Source organism: Carassius auratus, unplaced genomic scaffold (assembly GCF_003368295.1).
Source record: "Carassius auratus strain Wakin unplaced genomic scaffold, ASM336829v1 scaf_tig00042180, whole genome shotgun sequence".
NCBI lineage: Eukaryota > Metazoa > Chordata > Actinopteri > Cypriniformes > Cyprinidae > Carassius > Carassius auratus.
Window position 1 is genome coordinate 2808 of NW_020526705.1, and position 22342 is coordinate 25149.

At 34.9% G+C, this 22342-nt stretch overlaps 2 protein-coding genes across 2 annotated transcripts; one reads left to right on the forward strand and one right to left on the reverse strand.

Annotated features, from left to right (window-relative positions):
• Window positions 1-2123: 2123 nt before the first annotated feature.
• LOC113085769 (gastrula zinc finger protein XlCGF52.1-like) lies at window positions 2124-6645 on the forward strand (the record flags this gene model as incomplete). Its single annotated transcript, XM_026255260.1, has 2 exons — window positions 2124-2302; window positions 4277-6645. Coding segments are annotated over 2 exons (1255 nt in total), but the record flags the coding sequence as incomplete, so codon positions are not given.
• A 9383-nt stretch (window positions 6646-16028) lies between these two features.
• LOC113085767 (gastrula zinc finger protein XlCGF52.1-like) lies at window positions 16029-20879 on the reverse strand. Its single transcript, XM_026255258.1, has 3 exons — window positions 20817-20879; window positions 19909-20102; window positions 16029-17279 (listed from the first exon to the last, which is right to left on the reverse strand). The coding sequence occupies exons 2-3, from the start codon at window positions 20009-20011 to the stop codon at window positions 16138-16140; spliced, it is 1245 nt and encodes a 414-aa protein (XP_026111043.1). The 5' UTR covers window positions 20012-20102; window positions 20817-20879; the 3' UTR covers window positions 16029-16137.
• Window positions 20880-22342: the final 1463 nt, after the last annotated feature.

Genomic DNA, 22342 nt, shown 5'->3' on the forward strand with positions numbered 1-22342 from the left:
TGGGCAATATCATAATTAACTGTAATTTAATTACAGTTTACATTACATTAACAGATTGCAGCTACATTTATTTTGCAATTAAATTACGTAATTTAGTTACATGTAACTAGTTACTGCCCAACACTGTTCAGGTCTGATGATAAAAAAGGACTGATTTTTTCAAGTGTTGGAATGGAAATGGCAGATGAGGGACGACGTTCACAAACTGTCTCAGACGAATGTCCTCCGAACGTCCTGCAGCGAACGTCAAAAAGCGGACCAAATCCGAACGTCCGCCCAACGTCCGCCAGCGAACGTTATAAATCGGACGTACCGCGGCCTTAGCGGACGTTCGGAAAGTCCGGGGGACGTCCCCTGTTTGCTGGGATGCTACGCGGAGCTAAACTCGAGACGAGATTTATTACGGATAAAATATGTTAGGCTACTAAATAAAGACACAATTTGTATAGAGAATAATAAGCTGACAGCTGATTTCTTCAAGCGGTCACATTTAACATGTTTACTATGGTAATGTTAAGCCTGCATCGTTTGCATCGCTTATAAATATTTCTGCCTTGTTTAGTGATTATAATCCACATCGGATCAAGTTATTTCAAACACTCGCTGCCGACTAAGAGTGAGTTTTGATCTCAACTTATAAAATATATATATATATATATATATATATATATTATGCTGGTGTTAAAGCTGTTATCTTTCTGAAATGATCCGCGCTGAGCTCTACAGACGCAGAGAAACTCCGCCTTCGTTCAAAACCCCTCCTCTAGCCCTAGCTGGCCGAAAAACCCTGGCTGTTGGCCCCGAGGAAGCCCCGACGAGGCACGATCAACCCCCGGAAGTGACAGTGGAAACACGACTGCCCCTAGCATGCACCAGCACGCCCGCTATTAGACCGACAGAGGAAACACGGTAAGTAATACATTTCGAAATACTATTGTTTGAGGTAAAGATACATAAGACTAGAGAATAGAGAGAGAAAGCACAGATCGGAGGAGGGAGAGGAGGGAAGAGGGAGGAGGGAGAAAAACAAGGAGAAAGAAAAGGGGATGGCAGGAGTAAGAAAGAAGACGAGAACACTCACACCCAACTTTAAAAGGAAACATCTGTGGAAGAGAGCGAGTAAGAAGGGAGGAGGGGTAGCAAAGAGACAAACTAACAATAACTTCTGACAGAGATCATGATATAATCTAACAGACACCTTAAAAATGAAGTGTAACCGGAGGAAGGAAGAGGGAACACAGAAGGGAGGAGGGGAAAAAAGACAAACTCACAAAAACATTTAGCAAAGGGGCGTACAAGACATAATCTAACAGAAGTTACCTTGACTCAGGGTTAACTTCTCCATTCTTTACAGTTCTTTACAGTGCAAAACAAGCTCCATTATGTATGTGTTTGCATTTACTTGTTTAAAATAAATATCTTGAATTGAACGGTATCAAAGGAATTTGTTTGTATTCTGAAGTTCTACTTTTTTTTTTTACATCCTTTTCCTGCTGTGTTTGCTGCACTTGCTATTTTTTGGGCATAGAAATGGTCATAAGACATACTGCCATATTAGGATATTTTAGCTCTTGCTCAATATTTCACTTCTTATTGACCACATATATATCAGCAACACATAACCAATATAACAGAACGTAGATTGAACTGCAGCACAAGTTTCATTCTGGGCTCCTGGGTACCTGTCTCCTCTGCTCAATAACCAAATAATCAGAAACCACTTCGGATCACTGCAATTACTTAAAGTACATTTATTTTAAAGTTGATGCTTTCAACTACAACTTTACATTACATTACTTAAATTCTTTTCTGCACTCCTGGTTGTCCACCTATGTTTGAATAAAAAAGCAGAATAATGTTAGGATTAGCGATTAAAAAGGATTTGTGAACTAACATCAGTTACTTTACTACATATATATATATATATATATATATATATATATATATTAGACAAACAGACCAATGTTTGGATGTGTCTAAATATAATAAACAGACTTTGTAACTGATATATTTATGATTGTGGCAGATCAGATCATCCCACACAAATCCATCACTGAAGCTCCTCCCACATCAGTCACATCATCACTGAAGCTCCTCCCACATCAGTCACATCATCACTGAAGCTCCTCCCACAGCAATAAATGCTGGAATATCTCCTTCAGTTTACAAGTGCAGACAAGCATCAAATCATCAGAAGAGCTGAAATCTGTAAAGACTGAGTTTATTAAAGAGGACAGAGAGAAGATAAGCGATCCAGAACCCGGCAGAATCAAACACACTGAAGATACTCAAGAACTAACAGGTTGGTGTTTATTCTTTTATTTTTAATACTGAACAACATTAATGTAATAAAAATTCAAGCTCTTAATATTTATATGAGTATATATATATATATATATATATATATATATATATATATATATATATGTATATATATATATATATATATATATATATATATATATATATATATGTATATATATATATATATATATATATATATATATATATATATATATAATCTTGTTTTTTACTATTTATTTATTTAATTTTTATCAATAAACACCAATCTATATCAAGTGCATGAAACTTTCCATTATGGCTGATATTAGTATTGTAAGTGTGACTTAAGCAAAATCTGATTTATGGTTACCAGTGGTGTTATGTCACAAAGTAAAAATACTTTGTTTGAGTACTGAAGTAATTTTGGGAGTATCTGTACTTTACTTGAGTTTTTATATTTCAGCCAACTTTTACTCCACTACATTTCCTAAATAAAATGTATACTTTTACTCCGATACATTTCTCCGAAGTATATTCGTTACTTACTACAAAATAGTCAGAAGAACAGAGACTGTAGGAGAGCAGGTTTGAGGAATCAGTGGTCTGGTGTTTGCGAGTTAGACTGAAAACACCTTTGCTCATGTGCAAAGTGATTACAATTCCCACTCAAGTCGAGTCTGGGGTGTGCGATATACAGCATTGACTGCGATAATATGGTAAGTGTTGTTGTAATGATGTACAATTTGATATTGTCAAGAAGTCTATATCACCGAATCATACACTGAGTACATGCACATTGATTTATTAGTCTATTAAAACTCAAAACTTCTAAATTGTAGACAGCAAAAATGCTTCTGTATGCTTTCTATATTTATATAATTTCCTGTAGGCCTAGTTAACTTCATCTGTATCACACAAAGAGTACCGTTTTTCTGCAGATGCATGAACACATTTAATAATAATTTTATACAAGTTCAGTAAAGCAATAAATGACTTATTTAGACAATATTGCTTGTTTTTGCTCAGTTTTTCTTATGAAAATAGTTCCAAACAAAGATCACAGCACTGTTTTGCAACTCTGAGCAATGGACAGTGTTTACTTATTGAATGAATCAGCTTTTTGAACAAATCGGTTGAATAAATGATTCAGTGATTCACTCATTAACACGGTCAAATACTTTGTTTCTGAATGAATCAGCTGTTTGAATAAATCTGTTGAATCTCAAAGACATTAACATTAACACTCATTAACATTCACTTACTGTCACCTACTGGCGGTTTTAATTTCATATTTCAACTTTTTTTTATGTTTTACATTTTTTCAAAGATTGGTATTCAACGTTTTATGTAAAAATAATAATAATAATAATAATAATAATAAATAAATAAAAACATTTGATTTATACATCTGTAACTGAGTAGGACTTTCAGGTACTTTATACACCACTGATAGTTACCGATAAGGGGTACAGGTGCATCTCAAAAAAATTTATATCATGGAAAAGTTTTTTTTTTTTTTGTAATTTCATTCAAAAAAGCATACTTTCTTATATTCTAGATTCATTGCACACAAACTGAAATAACTTAAACTGAAAAGGAGGGAAATTCACTTGAGCTTGTGTTTTCATTCTTGGCATCCCACGTTAACATGCATATGAATGGAAGTCAATGGAACATGAAGTCTAATGTGAACGACATTTTGTTATTAAAAGTCTTTAATAAAATTGTATCAGTTCTAAAAATGTGACAGTATTGTATGTGTTCATGTTAATAGCAAGAATTTTGTCAGTAATCAAATATAATTGTTCTCGCTACAGAAATGTGTGATTTGTGCCTTTAATTTTTTAGTAATAATAACAATTTATAAAAATGCATCTGCTTTGTAACATCATAGCTTATTTTTTGTCCTGTCACTTCACATTCACACTTCACCTCTCTTTGAATTGTTTTGAAACTGGTATAATGAATTTAAGCTTATTTTCTTTGTTTTCAGAGCTGATCGAGGAGAACGAGGAGAATGGAGAACTGAGTAAAGTGGAGGAGAAACACCATGATAAACCTGGAGAAAAACCTGTGAGTCACTCAAAGACTAAAAATAATTTTTTAAAGACAAGAGGAGTCAAGAAATCTTTCATCTGCACTCAGTGTGGAAAGAGTTTCACACAAAAACAAAATCTTGATGGTCACATGAGAGTTCATACTGGAGAGAAACTGTTTACATGTGATCAATGTGGGAAGAGTTACCTACGATCATCAAACCTTAAGAGACACATGAGTATCCACACTGGTGAGAAACCATACTCTTGTGATCAGTGCGGAAAGACATGCGTATACAAAGAAAATCTTAAGAGTCACATGAGAGTTCATACTGAAGAGAAACCGTTCACATGTGATCAATGTGGGAAGAGTTACCCACGATCATCAGACCTTAAGAGACACATGAGTATCCACACTGGGGAGAAACCATACTGTTGTGATCAGTGCGGAAAGACATTCGTATACAAAGGAAATCTTAAGAGTCACATGAGAGTTCATACTGAAGAGAAACCATTCACATGTGATCAATGTGGGAAGAGTTTCACACAATCATCACAACTTAAGAGACACATGAGTATCCACACTGGGGAGAAACCATACTCTTGTGATCAATGTGGGAACAGTTTCAGTGGATCAGGAAACCTTAAAGTACACATGAGAATCCACACGGGAGAGAAACCATTCATGTGTGATCAATGTGACAAAACATTTCATAGGGCATCAGGCCTGAAGATGCACATCCTGGTTCATACAAAGGAGAAGCCACATTCGTGTTCTGAATGTGGAAAGAGATTTAAACATAAGCAAATGTTACAGGTACATCAGAAAATACATACTGGTGTGAGAGATTACATGTGTTTTGAGTGTGAAAAGATGTTCATGTCAGCATCCGGTTTAAAACTGCATGAGATGATTCACACTGGAGAAAAACCTTACACATGTAATCAGTGCAGAAAGAGTTTCAGACAAAAGTCATCTCTTAAGTCTCACATGAGAGATCACATCATAGAGGAGCTGCCCACGTGTGAATAGTTTACCTAAATTGAAAATGAAATTCTGTCATTAATTACTAACCTTCTTGTCCAAACCCATGAGATCCTCATTCATCTTCACATGAATGAGGATCCATGTTACATCAGTGGTACAATTGTAATTTTACAAAGCTATGAGAAAGAAATGTTTTGTGTGTGTGCAAAGAAAACTAAAATGTGGACAAAGGATTTATGGATTGGGAATGGCATGAGGGTTAATAATGACAGAATTTTAATTTTTGGGTGAACTAACCTTTTAAGGGTTAGGAAACATTATATGGTGCACCTTCTGGAGCACTCAGGTTGTTCTGGGAATTTTTAGGTGACTGTTACTTTAGGATTTTCCCTCTAGGTCTCTATACAGCATTGCCATAACGTTTAAAGGACATAGAGTATTATTTCTTTGCTAGTCTTTATGTCCTCCCATCATGTTTACTGAATGTGCTAAAGAACCTTTAGTAACATTACAGAGAACTGCAGGACTTATTTTACGATGGCACTTGGTCTGCAGAACCATAATCAAGCATAAGCACTGTCATGCTTAACTAGGTGTAGATGTAATGATGCACCTCGAGCCATTTGAAAATTGATTCAAATATTTAATGATTCTAATTGGTTGAGATGCTAAATAAATTGTGAAACATCTGAGGGTAGGAGTTTATATGAATGTATCTCTGAGGGGAACTGACTGTCTTTAGAAAGGTTTAGATTGCATTTTCTTTTAATCTTGTCTATAAATGACGCATATTTGAAGTAGTGTTCATAAGTGCAGCACTACTTTGTTTACAGCGGTACCCCAGGAAAATCTGTATCGCTGCTGTTCATAAGCGCCACCTGCTGGCAGAGAGTGATTTTGCATCTCATTCAGCTCATCTGCTGTTTGTTTCGTGCAGATATTTTTTATGAATAGTTCCACATAATAGAAGACCACAGGCAAAGCCTTAGTTTGCTTTTATGAAGAGACTTATTTTATTTGTGTTACTTATTAGATTTTTTTCTTTTTAATTGCTAATTTAGTTTTGTTATTTCAGTTTTACAAAGAAACTTGCAGCATTTTGTTCAAGCAATAGCCTAATAATAGGACAACTTTTGATTTACTGTTTAATTTTTCTCATATTTTAAAAGAAATCTTGAATTGTCAAATAAAAAACGGGAATTGTATGATATCATGAGCTGAATAAATGATTACGTTACTTTGCTTAACACATATACAGTGGGTATGTGCATCTGTGTGTCTATACTGTCCATATTCAGGAGGTGCTGAAAGTTGTTTATCTGCTGCCTGAAAATAACATAAAAAAATACATAAATAACAATATTTAGCAATAATGTTTAGCAATATTTTTTTTTTTGATTTTTTGTAACCCCTTAATCTACACCAAAACCTAAACATACCAATTTTTTTGCAAATTTATATAGTAAATAAATACATAAAGAAAAAAATTACAAAATTAAATGTAATAGACTGATATATGCAGGGGAAAAAAAAAAAACATTTTAATAACAACATAGATTTAAAAAGAAATACTCAGTGCCTCTCCCAGTCCTGCCTTTAAACTTAACCATATGCATATGTTAAAACACTAGGCTATAAATAGAAACACGAGACAGACAAATGTAATTACAATAATTTATTGCAAAAACTGTCCCAAAAGTAGTCCAAATGACAATTTGTTAGAGCCTCAGTCCGCAGATGGAATACAATAGGCTTATGTGTAGAACCGAGCAGAATTGACATTGATAAAGGCTGAAAATATTATCCTGATTATTAGCCCAATCCTCTCCGTGAAAGCACATATTTCTTATTCAAACACTCCTCTCCAAAAACACAGCATGTCGCAGTCTGTGACAAAGCAGGCCAATAAGCATTTACTTTTCTGCCATAAAGTTCTTGAAGCAGCAGTTTTTTTATTTTATTTCTAATGAGCACATCAGTGCATGTTTTGCTGCTTATTCACTGCTCAGGATGGAGATGAAGATGGCTGAACAAAGGCTTGGATTTTTTTTCTGTTCACCGCAGTCATACGGTTATGGATGACCATAAAAAAACTAAATGAAATTTCCCCCTAAACTCATATGAAACGTTGATCTGCATGAGTATAAAGTGTTAATATGAAGCTGTTACATATTTTGGACAGTTTGGTTTGTTTGGTCAGCATGTGATTGTTTGTGTCATTTGAAATCTCTCATGATTTAATGTATCTTTTAGACCTGGTGAATGTAAACAGGAAATGGGCAACAAAAGCCAAACAATCTGTCAGCTGACTTCAGAGTAAAAAAGATTGAGATGTAAATCAAGTCTGAAGATTCACATGAGAGTTCACACTGGGAAGCTTTCACTCTGAAATCACATCTGCCTTATCATTTTGAAGAAAGACCATTTAACTGTGATCAGTGCTGTGAAAGACCTAAAGAATATTCAGAAAAATCCTGGAAACACGATAACATTTTAAGCAATAAAGCCATTTTTTCCATAGAATTATGTCCCAATCGGCTGCTATGAGTGAAATGACAAAGAAACATTATCCAAATTTTTTGTAATTACTCATCCACTTCTGCTCTTCTTTGATGGTCACTTTGTTTCTCTTCCTCCCTCAAGATGCTTTTATTGTCTTACAAATTATAATTCAGTAAAGTTCATTTTCACTTTCACTTTTGTATTTGTTTCAAGTAGCTAATTAAGTTGGCTTGAGAAAGCCAGCTTACTGAAATCCTATTTAAACTTCTTCTTCTTCTGGCCGGAACATTTTTGGACACTAACTCCTCCTAGACAGTTTTAGCTACATACTCCAAACTCAGGTCAGACCTTCATACTGTTCTGACTCGGTGTGCTATATCTTTTCAGACTGGTTTGAGTTACGGTTTTCTTAAAAATTAATATTAAAAATCACAAAAATGCCCATAGTCTTTCATTGACAGGATGTTCAGATGACCCAAGCTCAAGCTTTGATGCTAATCAATTCAAACTCATTCAAACTCATCTAATCTATCTATCTATCTATCTATCTATCCATCTATCTGACTATTTCTATCTATCTATCTATCTATCTATCTATCATAGATCATAAATCATGGTAAACTATGATAAATCATGCTAGTATCAGTAAATCATACTTAAACATGGTAAATCGTGGTATACTATGGTAAATCGTGGTAAATAATGGTAAATCGTGGTAAACTATGGTAAATCATGCTAGAATCATAGTAAATCATACTTGAACATGGTAAATCATGGTATACTATAGTAAATAATGGTAAACTATGGTAAATCATGGTAAATCATGGTAAACTATGGTAAACTAGGGTAAATCATATTAGAATCAGTAAATTATACTTGAACATGGTAAATCGTGGTATACTGTAGTAAATCATGGTAAACTATGGTAAATCGTGGTAAATCATGGTAAACTATGCTAAATCAGGCTAGAATCAGTAAATCATACTTAAACATGGTAAATTGTGGTATACTATAGTAAATCTTAGTAAACTATGGTAAATCATGCTAGAATCAATAAATCATACTTGAACATGGTAAATCGTGGTATACTATAGTAAATCATGGTAAACTACGGTAAATCGTGGTAAATCATGGTAAACTATGCTAAATCAGGCTAGAATCAGTAAATCATACTTAAACATGGTAAATTGTGGTATACTATAGTAAATCTTAGTAAACTACGGTAAATCATGCTAGAATCAATAAATCATACTTGAACATGGTAAATCATGGTATACTATAGTAAATCATGGTAAACTATGGTATATCGTGGTAAACTATGGTAAATTGTGGTAAATCATGGTAAATTGTGGTAAATCATGGTAAACTATGGTAAATCATGATAGAATCAGTAAATCATACTTGAACATGGTAAATCATGGTATACTATAGTAAATCATGGTAAACTATGGTAAATCGTGGTAAATCATGGTAAACTATGGTAAATCATGGTAAACTATGATAAATCATACTATAATCAGTAAATCATACTTGAACATGGTAAATCGTGGTATACTATAGTAAATCATGGTAAACTATGGTAAATCGTGGTAAACTATGGTAAATCATGATAGAAACATGCTAGTCGCATGCTAGTCATGCTAGAAACATGCTAGCAACATGTTAATCATGCTAAAATCATGCTAGCAACATGCTAGTCGCATGCTAGTAATGCTAGAAACATCCTAGCAACATGCTAATCATGTTAGCAAAATGCTAGTCATGCTAGAAACATGATAATCATGCTAGAAACATTCTAGTTGAATGCTAATCATGCTAGAAACATGCTAGCGACATGTTAACAACATGCTAATCATGCTAGAAACATGCTAATCATGCTAGAAACATGCTAGTTGAATGCTAATCCTGCTAGAAACATGCTAGCATCATGCTAATCATGCTAAAATAACGCTAGCAAAATATGTTAGTCGCTAGCTAGAAATATGCTAGCAACATGCTAATCATGCTAAAATCATGCTAGCAACATGCTAGTCGAATGCTAGTCATGCTAGAAAACATGCTAACAACATGCTAATAATGATAGCAACATGCTAGTTGCATGCTAAAAAAATTGCTAGCAACATGCTAGTCGCATGCTAGAAACATGCTAGCAAACATGCTATTCATGGTAAAATCATGCTAGCAACATGCTAAGCGCATGCTCGAAATGCTAGAAAAATGCTAGCAACATGCTAATCATGCTAGAGACATGCTAGCGACATGCTAGTGACATGCTAATCATTCTAAAATCATGCCAGCAACATGCTAATCATGCTAGAAACATAATAGCAACGTGCTAGTCAAATGCTTATCATGTAAGAAAAATATTAGCAACATGTTAGTCATGATAATAATATGCTAGCAACATGCTATTAACATACTAATCATGCTAGAAATATGCTAGCAACATGCTAATCATGCTAAAATCATGCTAGCAACATGCTAGTCGAATGCTAGTCATGCTAGAAAACATGCTAACAACATGCTAATAATGATAGCAACATGCTAGTTGCATGCTAAAAAAATTGCTAGCAACATGCTAGTCGCATGCTAGAAACATGCTAGCAAACATGCTATTCATGGTAAAATCATGCTAGCAACATGCTAAGCGCATGCTCGAAATGCTAGAAAAATGCTAGCAACATGCTAATCATGCTAGAGACATGCTAGCGACATGCTAGTGACATGCTAATCATTCTAAAATCATGCCAGCAACATGCTAATCATGCTAGAAACATAATAGCAACGTGCTAGTCAAATGCTTATCATGTAAGAAAAATATTAGCAACATGTTAGTCATGATAATAATATGCTAGCAACATGCTATTAACATACTAATCATGCTAGAAACATGCTAGCAACATGCTAGTCATTCTAACAAAATGTTAGTAACTTGCTAATCATGTTAGAAACATGCTAGCAACATGTTAGCAGCATGTTAATCATGCTAGAAACATGCTAGAAACATAGTAGCGACATGCTAGTAATGCTAACAACATGCTATTCGCATGCTAATCATGCTAGAAACATGCTAGCAACATGCTGGTCATGCTAGAAACATGGTAGCGACATGTTAGTAATGCTAACAACATGCTAGTAACTTGCTAATCATGCTAGAAACATGTTAGTCGCATGCATTCTGTCAAACTAATCGATCATTTTTTCTTTTGAACTAATCTATATCATTCTTTCTAACTAATCTATCTGTCATTCTTGCTAACTAATATATTTTTCTTTCTTTCAACTAATCTATCAATCTAACTTTAAACTATAAACTTGTAACTTCTTTAAACTTCTTCAAACTTTCTGGTCAGGCTTTCTCAAGCCAACTTACAGTTTGTCTCAACAAACTTTTTGGTTACACTTTATTTCGATAGTCCACTTTAGACATTCTACTGACTATAAGTAAAAATGTAACTACATTTCAACTACATATCAACTAAATCTCAGAAATTTGCTACTACATGTCTACTAACTCTCAGAGTAGACTGTCAGGGTAGGTTTAGGGTTAGTGTTAGGGGTAGGTTTATGCTTAGTATAAGTTGACAATAAGTTGACAAAGAAAGTGTTAGAAGATATTAAGCAGACAGTCTACTAATACTCTACTAACTGCTAGTTGACATGTAGTTTCAAAGTTACTTACTGCTAGTAGAATGTCTAAAGTGGACTATCAAAATAAAGTGTTACCAACTTTTTTTTCTATTTATATATTAAACTCCTTATTCATTGTATCAACCACTTATTGTTATTTATTGATTCTTTTCATTGTTTGGTATAATTTTAAAGGTATTTTTGTGATTGGTAAATTAATTTAATTTTTACATTAGTTATTGTATGATGAGAAATATTGAAAACTCTTGTAGAATTGTGTTCTGCTGAGGAGGGGGTGTGTGAGGATCACTTGGCCGTTCACCATATGGCTACAGTGTCTATGTGCAGGAGCGGGTTTCCACCGTTATGTGTGATTCACAATTGCATTATCTTTTCTAAATTGGCTTCTAATGGTTTCATTATGTAATTGTCATGATACAATTTTACCTGAACATTTACTTTGTTATGCTTGATTTACCTTTTTCAAGTAGATTATTGCGTTGTCTTAACATTTCTGCAAATCTGCGTTCAGTGATCACTTAAAATTGCAGTCAGATTGTACACAGAGCTAGACTAAAATTTAAACTAAATCCTGATTCAAGTAAAAGATAGAATACGCGATACGGTTAAGCCACGTTTCCACCGCAGGAACTTTACCCAGGAACTAGGGACTTTGGCCTGGTACTCGGTGTGTTTCCACCGCAGGAACCAGGAACTAAATAAAGTTCTAGTTAAAAAAATGCTCCTCTGAAAGTCCCTGCTGGCAAGGTGAAAACTTTCAGGGTTCCGGAACAACATTTTAAGCAATTTAGCAATTTTAAGCAATTTTTTGACTTGGGCGCTAAACATCCTGATTGGTTGAGTTCACGAAGCACTGTGATCTCAACCACCATTTGTTCGGATCATTTTCAAAATATTACTGTTATTGTGTCATGAAATGTAATTTTAAAAGTATTTCAGGTGAGAATCTAGTCGTTTAAATCTCAAATCTGTGGTTTATTTATAAAGATATCACCTATTTAAAAATGTTTTTGGCTGATTTTGGTCAGAGGCCAATGGGCCAGTTGGCGAACATCCGCTGAGAGCAGTCTCACCTCGGTTAGTCCTTCTGATATGTTCGCCAATTGTCCCATTGGCCTCTGACCATCATGGCCTCCTAACAATCCCCATATCCACTGATTGGCTTCATCACTCGGTCTCCTCTCCACCAGTCTGGTGTGTGGTGGGTGTTCTGGTGCAATATGGCTGCCGTCGCATCATCCAGGTGGATGCTGCACACTGGTGGTGGATGAGGAGATATCCCCTGACAATGTTAAGCACTTTGAGTGCTTAGAAAAGTGCTATAAATGTAAGAAATTATTATTATTATTATATGTGCCACTGTATAAAATATAATTAGTTTTGGGTTAATTTAACAGGTAATCTTTGGTCTGTATTAAATTTATCTATTTTTGATAATTAAAATGAAAATAAAAAAAGGCAAATTGATATAATATTTTGTTTCATTGCAATGGCTGTATATATATACACATATTCCTGAACTAAGTACATTTCTGCAGCTGTTATTATGTTCAAATGAAAATGAAAGGAGGCAGTGGTATTTGATATCCTTTTTAGTTTTATTGTAAATATACAGTGTTGAAAATTGCAGTAGCCATGGTCAGCTGACTGATGTTATCAAGTATGCTGCTGTTTGCAGAAATACCGGATTGCGTCATCAAGAAACAAACCAACTTAATAAGAATTACCCCAGACAGCATGGTCACATTGAAACAATGTGGAGTCAGTGTTGATGCGTCAATGCCAATTACATTGAATTAACTTTACAAAATGATGTAGCTTTAACTTCACTCTTGCACTCTTGTTAAAGCAATACTGATATTTTTTTATTCTTATTTGCAAATGTACTGTACTGTTACTTCCTCTACAGACAAAAATCTGGGTGTTCTATTAAACACGACCATATTACCCATGTTACCAAAACATCATTATTCAATCTTAGAAACATGTTACCAGTTTCTGATGCAGAAAAGCTAGTCCATGCATTCATGTTCTCTAGACTGGACTATTGTAATGCACTTCTTGGTGGTTGTCCTGCATTGTCAATAAACAAGCTACAGATAGTCCAAAATGCAGCAGCTAGAGTCCTTATCAGGTCAAGAAAATATGATCACATTACCCCAATTTTACAGAACAAACATTCAAATAATGCATCCCATAATCTTGTACTGCAGTTGTCTGATCAAAGATGCATTATTATTCTTTAGCCTGTTAAACAAATAATTTTTCCTTTGTTAGAAACAGCAGCTATGCTAACGATGTCTCCATTTGTTTCTGTTTTTGCCACGGGTAACTAGGATTTACACAGGCTTCAGTCTGGATCCAAAACCGAGAAGAGATGATGCCAACCCCCCAAAGGACCTCTACCTACCAAATACCTCTTTAGACCTCTAAACTACCACCTTTGGCAAGGAGTTTGATTGCATCATAACAATTGCCATTAATAGTGTTTGTTGTTTGATTACTTTTATTGATTTTTCCATACATTTCTGCCATATGACATCAGCTGACAGTCATCACTTATAAGCTACTACTAAATATTGTAGAAACTTAATTTTCTGTAAAGTTGCTTTTCAGCGATTCGTATTGTACAAAGTGCTATGCAAAATAAATTGAATTGAAAAAGATTTAATTGAAAGCGCTGGATCTGAAGATAGGTGTAGGTGTAGTGTTAGGGGAATTTACAGTTATAACTCAAGGACCAGGTGTTGTCACAATGAAGACCAGGAGTCAGAGATGAGTTCAATTAATAATAATAATTTTACTTGAAGAAAATAGTTTGCAGTTTCATCAGCAGAAGTCAGCTTCAATTCAAACAATTCAAGGTTCTCTAGCACTGGCAAGTGTCTTATCATTACGGTTGGATACACACACATAATAGGCCGACATTAATCTTGAGGAATAGAAATACAGGATAGAACAGGATTCTTAATATCTAGTATACATTTCTAAATGTCACAGTTCTACATTTTTTTCGTCCCTCGCAGCGCACGTAGAGGAAGGGCCTCTCCTGACCGTTTAAGCTGACCTTGTGACCCTAGGAGAAGGAATACACTCACATATGCTCCTGTCTGTTACTTCTAAACACTTCTAAAAGGAAAAATATATCTGTGTAAGTAGCATGCATCTATCTATACGTATATAGATGGCTGTTTACTTTAGTTAAATCATACAACAATCTTGGAGGTTAAATACTGATCAAACGCTTGATTAATAATTACACAATATTAATGAGATATATTAGGGCTGGGCGATATGGAGCAAAAAATATATCTCGATATATTTTGCTATATCTCGATATACGATATATATCTCGATATCTTTACAGGAAAAATAACCCACAAAAAACTACTTCAAAAACAAATATGGCAAATATTACATGTTAAGGGGCCTATGAAACAATTTATTTTTTTCTTCACCATATGTTTTATTGTTACCTAATTCTGTGTTTTAGCATGTGCAATTATTTAAATGCATAAAAACAACTTAATTAGTTAAAAACAATTCTTAAAATAGCCTTATGTGAAATGTTTTTTTCCCTTCAGAAATTCTGTGTATTTACATTTTTCTGATTATCAAATGAAGGCATAAAACATTCATTTAATTTATTAAACTTTATTTTTTGGTAAACAAAGGGGATTTACTATTAAAAATAAAACATGGGAGAAATGTTGTGTGATTATTCCTTATAAAATTATGTTCGTTTCATTTTAATAGTAGTAGTAGTGGGCTATCTACATTCTGCTGTACAATAGTAATAGATTTCTGTCAAATACTTTTATTTTGACGGGTTTACCTTCACAGTTCTGTGTATGTGATACCACAGTCTATGATGTGATATGAGCTAGTCTTACTCAAATCAAACGGTCATATGCTCATGAAGTGACTCTCAGTGCAGTTCTGGAGATGTTCCTCATGTGTTCACGTCTTTATTTAGAGAGAGGAAAGACAATGAAATCAGCGCGAGCGTTATGCGAGCTTCCGTGTTTAATGAATGAAGACGCGCTTCTGCGCCATTCGTTGACACAGACACGCAGAACATGCAGGATTCATATTTAAATAGACTTTTCCGGGTTAATATTTGCAGATATTAGTCCATTTCGCGATTTGATGTAAGTGCATGACCGACTTTTGATTAATTCATTTAAAATTTGACCAATTCCGTGACATTCCGCGTTAAACTGTAAATTCCATTTTTATGACTGGATTCCGTGATTCCGTCCGCGTTTCATTGGGCCCTACAGTAGACATCTGCCAGCCTTTCGCCATATAATGGAGCCAGTTGTCTTTTTTTTTTTCTTTTTTTTTTTGACTAGTTCTCTACACGCGAGGTGAGAGGGGACAAAAGCAAGGAGGCGGGGGGCGAGCGAGCGGGGGCGAGCACAGCACAGGGAAGGCAAACAAGCAAAGTGGCGGAATCAGAATATAAACAATATATCGATATATACGATATGCCAAAATCCATATCGTGTTTAAAAAATATCTCGATATATTTTAAATATCGAGATATCGCCCACCCCTAAGATATATATATTATATATATATATATAAATATATAGAAAAAAGGATATGATCAGCGGCATCCACTCAATCCTCTCCTTCAGTAGAGCGGATGAACGATTGAAACACTTCCCACATTCAGTGATACGGTTTCTCTCCAGTGTGAATCCTCTCGTGTCTTTTCAGATTTGATGGATCACTGAATCTCTTGTCACAGTGTGAACATTTGTAAGGTTTCTCTCCAGTGTGGATCCTCTCGTGACGTTTTAAACACTTTGCTGTAGTAAAAGTCTTTTCACACTCAATGCACATGTACTCTCTCTCACCAGTATGTGTTTTCTGATGACGTTTCAAAGTTTGTGGCAATGAAAAGCTCTTTCCACACAAATCACATGAATATGGCTTCTCCCGTGTATGAAGTCTCAGGTGCTGCTTTAGGGCTGAAGCCCACAAAAACGTTTTCCAGCATTGATTACATGTGTACAGTTTCTCTCTAGTGTGGCTGTTCATGTGTATATAAAGTTGTGATGATTTTCTAAAACTCTTCCCACATTGATCACAAGTTAATGGTTTCTCTCCAGTATGAATTCTTATATGCTCTGTAAGTTGTCCTTTTAATGTGAAACTCTTCCCGCACTGATCACATGTGTACGGTTTCTCTCCAGTGTGGAACCTCTCATGTTTATTCAGATTTCCTGTCTGACTGAATCTCTTGTCACAGTATGAACACTTGTATGGTTTCTTGCCAGTGTGGATGCTCATGTGTTCTTTAAGACATGATGACCAAGTGAAACTTTTCCCGCATTGATCACAAGTGAATGGTTTCTCTCCTGTATGAACTCTCATATGTACTGAAAGTTGTCCTTTTATTGTGAAACTCTTCCCACACTGATCACATGTGTACGGTTTCTCTCCAGTGTGGGTCATCTCATGTACTTTCCGGCTTCCTGACCAGCTGAATCTCTTGTCACAGTGTGAACACTTGTAAGGTTTCTCTCCAGTGTGGATGTTCATGTGTACCTTAAGACATGATGACTGAGTGAAACTTTTCCCGCACTGATCACAAGTGAATGGTCTCTCTCCAGTATGAACTCTCAAGTGAATATCAAGACATGTTTTGCTTGCAAGACTCCTTCCACACTGAGGACAGGTGAAAGATTTCTTGTCTCTTTGTTTCTCTAAATCTTTCTGTTTGATTTGAGAGCTGCTCAAGGGTTTTTCTCTAGTTTTAGCATGATTTTTCTCCTTAACTTCAGTTGATTCTTCATTCTCATTTTCTTCTACGAAATTAATAAATAAAAAAAGGTTATTTTTTAGTAGCTTATAGAGAAAAAAAAAAAATCCTGAGAGGAAATACAAATTAACCATGCTATAATAGCAAAAACAGGGCTGGACGGAATAACCTAAAATCAAAACCTCAATTATTTGAACACTTTAACTCGATTATAATTACTGAATGATTACTTTATTTTTTTAACATTTGTTAATATTCTTAAATTTTAAATACAATTTAATTGAATGAAATCATTATATAAAACCTCGATTTGTAAATGCACCAATGTGCATGCATCTTTTGTGTTTTATACATAGATACACTAAGAGCACAAACCGTCAGATACAATAAAACAAAGATACAAAAGAACAAAAAAAGTATCTTCATGAAGATACACAAACATTACTGTTCAGCAGGGGTGTGTTGACAGAGAGCTGCACGGGTCCGATTTTGTAAATCCGCACCCGCCCGTACCCGCAGTGCTTAAAACCGCACCCGACCCGTTTTCCGACAGCAGCACTAATTAAAATCCGCACCTGACCCGACCCGCTTAAAAAAGAACCGACAACCGACCCGCACCCGAAATCAAATCAGTTAAGCCAATCACATTAGACACACTTTTTTTCGAATTTTATTGCCAGGTCATTCAGAAGCTATTTATGGAAAATTCTTTTTAAAAGATATTCATTTTTTATACATTTTATCTTAATTTTGATCAATGTTTTATCAATCAATTGCCCGTATTTAATAAATAAGAAGCAAATATATAGCAGATAATGTAGCTAATAACCTTAGTGTAATTGAAAAAATTTGCTACTAAAAAATATTTTGCTACCTAAAAGTTAAATATTTTTTGTGTCACGCATGCATGCATGTCTATTTCCCTCATATTAAATATAAAACGCATGTGGACTGATATTTTTCATATGTCTGGACTCCTTTATTAATGGAGTAGGCTATATAAACAGACATTTCAATATACTGGTATTAAATGCATTTTCTGAGAATTTATATTTCACGTTCTTACTGCAAATGTTGAAATACGTGCTCTTTGGTCCATCAGTGCTTGAGTCACTGATCACATTAGATTAAAATATCTCATAATGAAATACAAAATTGACTGATTTATGAATATGCATAGTTCTCATCCGTTGGAAATACAGATAAACGCTTTCATTTGTTGTATTTTTTGATCCCGAAACAAAACAGAACAACAAAAGAGCGAATCATACCACCGTCTGAGGTTGTGCTTCAAGTCGAACGCACCCATTTTTAAATCGTCCACAGCTGAGCATCGCGAGAGGCGGATCTGCGCCAGAGCGCGCATGTGAATGAGCTGCACAAAGTCATTTTCAGATGCAATAAAAAAAAACAAAAAAAACAACAACCCTGGATAGCCTAGATTAGGCCCATATTAACAAATGTGTTAACTATGGCATGAAATATCTGATATTCCGATTGTCAAATACATGCAAGTGGAAGTGTATTGTTGTTTAAACACCTTTATAACGATCGCGTTAGTTAAGCTATATGCGCGATATAATTTTATGACACAAATTTTTAAATAGGCTTAAATCAAACACATTTTAATTCAGATTATATATATAACGGAAAAAAAAAACAGCTGGCTGGTCTTTTAAATCTGTTAACTAATGACTCATGCAGCTGTTTGCGCGGATGTGATTTTTTTTTTAAAGTTGAACGTAGGCCTATTTTTACGTTTGCACGTGAATGAACCCGTGTTTCCCCTGTGTCCGACCCGACCCGCATCCGTATCCGACACCGTTGGATATTTTTCACCCGTTTCAGCCAAATACCCGCGGGTACCCGAACCCGTGCAGGACTCTATGTGTTGATACACACAACTAGGTAAGCGAGACAAGACCAGATATTTAGTTTTTTAAAGAAATCCTCAATGATGAAATGCATAAGGAAAACAACTGCAACAGCATTGTTTGTTAGTTTTTTCAACTGAAAAACACAAAGTGCATTTTGAAATCAACGTTTACTAAATGAAATTAAACTTTTATTTTAATGAATTATATGCAGTAATATAATGTAAACTAGAGCTGCATCATTCTGGATAAATTGAGAATCACAATTCTCTCACGATTAAAAAAATATATATATATTTTTTTTTATTATTGTTTTATTATGTTAACATGTCCCACAATTTATCAACAGTAAAGACTGCATTTTACAACAATCACGATTGTGCTGACCTTAATTTGGGGTTTTAGGGAAAATTAATGTGCACCTCTGTGAAGGGAAAGTAGTTTTATCTGATATCTTATAGAAATTGACGGTAAAATTAGCTTAACATCACAGCCTCAGGCCTAAAATGTAAGCAGAGGTTTGATTGTTTAGATCTCTGCTCTATCATCACAATTAAACAGGGCTTTCATGTTGAGCGCTCTGTAGCTCCTCTGAGAATAACAAAAATGCATCATAGACAAAAGTCCTAATATTACTGCATATAAAAACAAAGACACTTGCGAGAAGTGTCCCTTATTGTTTGCGAGATTATTCAGTAGATTGTACTTTTTTTTTCTTAATAAAGTTAATACAGATCTAAAACTGCCTCAAGCTTTATAACCTTCAGCATTAATAAAGAAGAATGAATAATAAACACCAACCTGTTTGTTCTTGAGTATCTTCAGTGTGTTTGATTCTGCAGGGTTCTGGATCTCCCATCTTCTCTCTTTCCTCTTTAATAAACTCAGTCTTTACAGATGTCATCTCTTCCTGATAATTGTCTTCACTTTAGCATTTATTGGTGAATTACTGAATGGGTGATGGTTGTGGGAGGAGCTTCAATGGACATGAATGTCTAAGGGAAAGAAGCAGATTTGCCAAAATCAACAAATTAGGTAGATTTTTTATTTATTTATTATTATTTATGTAAATGAAGGGGACCTCTTCTAAACTGTATCTTTGAAGAGACAAAAACCTACATACATAAATACAAATAAAGAGCATTGCCTCTTTGTAGATCATTATATTACTACATTAAAAGAAATGGCGTCGGCACAACAAATTAGTTTAAAATGCTCACGTGGTAATTCACACAATATATACATTTCATAGCAACATCAGAGATTTTAAAGAAATCTGTTCATATCCATGTTTAAAATGCCCCAAGTGGCTCATTACGGTGTATTGATCAGTGTTTTAAGTGTTTTTAACCATGTAAAATGGCTATAACAATATATTTATTGTACTATATTTGATCTGCCAGAGATAAACGACAGAGAAATAACGTTATTAATAAAATCGCATAAACATAACTTGATTACGGTTAGCATTCATTCCTAGATCTGGAGACATTCAGTAACAGCAGCATCACTCCAGACCTCGAAACAATCATTGACACGAACACACAAAAACATGTTTTCCCCATGTTTCTTTAAGTTGGCAAACGCAGAAACGGGTCTGTGCACGATTAAAACAAGGCAAAAACGACCTCAAATACTGTTGCATAAACATACTGTGTAAAGTGAATTTTAAAATTATGAAACTTTGTGAAATACTGTGAATTGCTCACCTCTCCTCGGGAGACTCGACGCTTAGTGAGTGGAGCGCGCGCGAGTGATGACGTCGTCTTCTTCTTCTTCTTTGATTTTAATGGCGAGTTGCGAACCAACTTCCAAGGTGCATACCGCCACCTACTGTGATGGAGTGTGAAAAGAATGAATAACCCTTTTACTGTCTATGGAATAACCCTCCTATATCCTATTATATAGCCCACTATTCTTAATAAATCTCATGACTGCTTGCATTTGTTTCCTTGAATTTGGTCCATCATTTAACATGCTAGTTATATTAAATTCTTGGCATCCTACTTCTTGTAACTCTTCCTTAAGAATCCTCCTTTGTAATTCATATGTCTTGCATTTCTGCATAACATGCTCTACAGTTTCCTGTACTGAACAGACATCACATAGACCTGTGTCATGTTTCCCTATAATGTGTAAAGTTTGATTTAGATTTGAATGCCCGGTTCGTAAATGTGTGAAAATAACTTGTTCTTTTCTACTTAAGTTGTGAATTATTTTGCTTTTCTTTATGGTTTTTTGAACCTTATAATAGTGGCATCCTGTATGACATGAGTCCCACACTGTCTGCCATTTCCTATTGCATGCTTCTGAAATTAAATGTTTTCCTTCTGATCTACTGAGTGCAATCTTTATATTTGGTTCTTTCATTTTAATTGATTCTTTGGCAATCTTGTCTGCTTCCTCATTACCTTGAATTCCCACGTGTGCTGGTACCCACATATATGTTATTATTATTCTAATCTGTCGTAAACTGTATAACCTTATCATGATTTAAGTTAAAATGTCAGTTCTATTTGTTTCCAGTGATTGTAAACTTAAAAGGACTGCCATTGAATCAGAACATATTGTAACTTTATCCGTTCTGTTTTCATGTAATTTTATGTCTATTTCCGGTTGATCTATTATCCAGGGTGGAATTGGGGATACTACCACTATTGGAGCAAATGATATTGACTCTAGCCCAGCTTCATTAACCCACTCCTTTATTTTCCATGCAAATCCTTTACCAGTTGCATTTAAAATTTCCCAGCAATCATTCAGAACTTCCCTTACCGGATGACTATCTTTTTGTCCTTGTAGGTTTACCCAGTATGCCATTGTTTCTGTCTTCTTATACTTAATGCCATTTCTGAAGTCTCTACTTGTAATGCTGCAATAGGTGTGGTTTTAACTGCTCCTAAAATTAGTCTTAATGCTTTAGCTCGCATGACATCTAATTTCTTTAACAACGTTGATGATGCCGACTCGTAAACAATACATCCATAGTCTAGGGTTGATCGCATAAGCCCAACATAAATGCCCTTTAATGACTGTTTATCAGCACCCCAATCTTGATCATGCCATAGTACAACAACGAAAAATCTTTATCTAAGCGGTCTAATTTGGCAAAATCACATCACGTTCAGTTGCAGGGTTTGTCTAAAGTTCAGACTGAGGCAGATAGACATTGTATTGAAGCAAAGAAATTACAATAGGGAACGTTCTGCACTAATAGCTATATGCACACGTGACA